Source organism: Octodon degus, unplaced genomic scaffold (genome assembly GCF_000260255.1).
Source record: "Octodon degus isolate 3935 unplaced genomic scaffold, OctDeg1.0 scaffold00023, whole genome shotgun sequence".
NCBI lineage: Eukaryota > Metazoa > Chordata > Mammalia > Rodentia > Octodontidae > Octodon > Octodon degus.
The window spans coordinates 13,823,811-13,826,498 of record NW_004524599.1 but is presented as its reverse complement, the minus strand read 5'-3'; the positions used below and the strand labels follow the sequence as shown (position 1 = coordinate 13,826,498).

Here is a 2,688-nt window from a genome sequence, read left to right as displayed (position 1 = left end):
AAAAAAAAAAAAAAAAAAATCACACAAATGTTAGTGCATTGTTTTCACCTGAAACCAAACTTCCAAGGAGCTAACAGTACCCCCTAGGCTCTTGCTCACTCGGTAAACCTAACACATGCTAGGCTTAAGCTGATGCATGCAGAAGGCCTGTGAAGCTCCCTCCACTAGGAAAGCCCTGTTTGTGCCAGTTTACTATCACCAGGCAGAAACCGGCCTCAGAATGGAACATCTACCTTCAGGACGATGGCAGAAAGGAAAAACAGAGCACCAGGAATGTGTATACACTTACAGCAGAGTTGTAGGTTAATATCACCGAAGACTCGACTAGTTAATACTCAAGCCACTCAACCTTTCCTCATTTGCTAAATGGGGCTCGCAGGCCTACCTCACAGCTTTTACAAGGGTTAAATCTGGTAAGATGATTACAAGTGCCTGCTACAAAACCTATCCATGCCCTTACCAAAATATTACCAGACTTCAAAGTAGATGACAAAAATGTTCATGGAAATAAAGATGTTTAATTTCAGGGCTGGGGACTTAGGTCAGTGGTAGAATGCCCACCTAGAAAGCTGGAAGCTCTGGGTTTGGTCCTTAGCACCAAAACCAAAAAATAAACCTCAACTAAAAAACAATTAGACAGGCTGGGGAGATGGCTCAGTAGAATAAGCACTTCCCTGGCAAGTGCAAGGGCCTGAGTTCAATCTCCGGTTCCGCAAATAAATAAATAAATAAATAAGACAAAAGACCTAAACAAACAAAAGATGTTTAGTTTCATAAGCAGCCCTAGGAGCCTCAGAATGAGGGGTGCAATGAGTAACTAGAATTTTTCCCATGTCTATTGAAGAAGACAACCGTGGTGCTACAAGAAGAGGTCCAGGTACTTATGAGGTGAGCGTGGAAACCCTATGGACACTTTCAAATACAACTTCCAACAAACTGCTCCTAGGAAACAACTGGAACAAACCAATCAATACAGCAGACACAGGTGGGAATGTGTCAAGCAGAGGAGGGTCAGGGACACAAAATCAAGGATGATGACACTAAACCAGAAGCAGCATCTGGCCCTGTGAGCAGCAGCTGTGGCTGCTTCTGGAGACCAAGTGTCTCACACAGGAGATTAGGCTCCCTACTGTGGGAAGGGCTGAGAGCAGGGTCTGCAGCAACACCACCAGCAGCAGTGCATCTTCACACAGACCGCAGGCCCTCTCTCTAGTAATACTGCTTTCAGATGATGCATATCCTTAAATGACAACATCCTCATCCAAGACTTAGGGACAGGTGTCATCAGAAACCAACAACTACACAGGATACAGGAAACAGCGGGGTGAGAATGCCAAGGGATGGGAGAGTGGTACATGCTCCCGACCACAGGGACTATCCCCACAGGCCATTTAAAAATGAGAAATACCCCAGTATTCTGCTGTGGCATCCCAGTATTTCCTCATCCTGCTGGGTTCACAGGCATTGTGTGGTTTTTCTTACCTTTCTTCACAAAGGTGCTGATGAATTCACATGTAATTAACTCATGAAGGGGTAGGTTCTTCACAAAGTAATAGGGTCCCATGTCCATGACCAGGCTTTTCAGTTCTTTTGATAGTAACCCACATTCCGGAATCAAGAAAGAAACCTATTGGGATGTTTAATGTAAACAGGGTCTTATTTTACTGAGAGTAGCACTAGCTTTTTTCGAGTAAAGTGTCATGACAGTTGCTCACTACTGGACCTCAGGATTCACTGGAACATGCAACACAGGCCAACACATCTCTCAACTGATCAACCTCCACAAGGTAAATGGACAATTCAAGTTTCCCATTTTTGTATTTATACATACAGTATAGGGGAAAAAACTGCACAGAAACGTTTAATAGGAAAGGTCTTGCTTGCATTTTATCTTTTACAAATCAGCAATATATTTTATGTCCTGTTCCTTTCACTACCTTAATTTCAAGGAAATAAGAGTACTATTACATATTCCTAGATGTGTATACCCTGATATTATCCTGGAATCAAAAGAACTGTCCCTGGAAGCATAAAGAATTTAGTGACATCCAATGAAGAGGCTACTTGGAAGCAAGTGTTTCAAGTTTCCATTTTCTAGATCAGATATGCAGCAAGAATCGCAAGAATTAAGGAATAATACAGCCCTAAATGCTGTGATAAGCTTTCCAACCAAAGCAGAGTTAAAATTCAAGAGGTTCCCAACGTTCACCAGCGTCCCTGCCTTAAAAGTCCCTCTCCCAAAGACTGGATACCAATCTGTTCTGGAGGACTCAGGTCGCCTCTTAGGTCTTTCAGAAATCAATCAGGCGATCTAATGAATGTGTGAAATGGTTACTCAAGTCCGTATGATCCCAAGGTTGCGTTTACTTTGAGTTAATAGAAAGCCTGTTCCCACTGAAGTTTAGGAAAGCGTGTAGTCGGGGTTACTCGTCTCTCTGAAGAGGCACAGGTAGGCAGATGGGAGGACAGCTGCACGTGGCGGCGGTCATCCTTTTAACTCTCAGTCCTAGCCACCGGCTTCACAACGCTCCGCAGACTTCCCAACGTGGAGCCGAGCTGACTCGGAGCCGGCGGCCTCCGCTTCCACAGAACTGGGCCCCGCCCCTGCGCCAGATGCACGCTGGGAGCTGTAGTCCTATAGCCCTGTGCGCCGCGCAGCAGAGCTGCGAAGACACTACATTTCCCAGC

General features: G+C 44.9%; 1 protein-coding gene across 1 annotated transcript in view; it reads right to left on the bottom strand.

Moving 5' to 3' along the window:
• Positions 1–2,688, bottom strand: part of Rpp40 (ribonuclease P/MRP subunit p40) — an 11,532-nt gene that overhangs the window by 7,522 nt on the left and 1,322 nt on the right. The window contains exon 2 of the mRNA XM_012514073.2: positions 1,483–1,627. Coding sequence (XP_012369527.2) covers positions 1,483–1,627 — 145 coding nt within the window. The remainder of the gene's footprint in view (positions 1–1,482; positions 1,628–2,688) is intronic.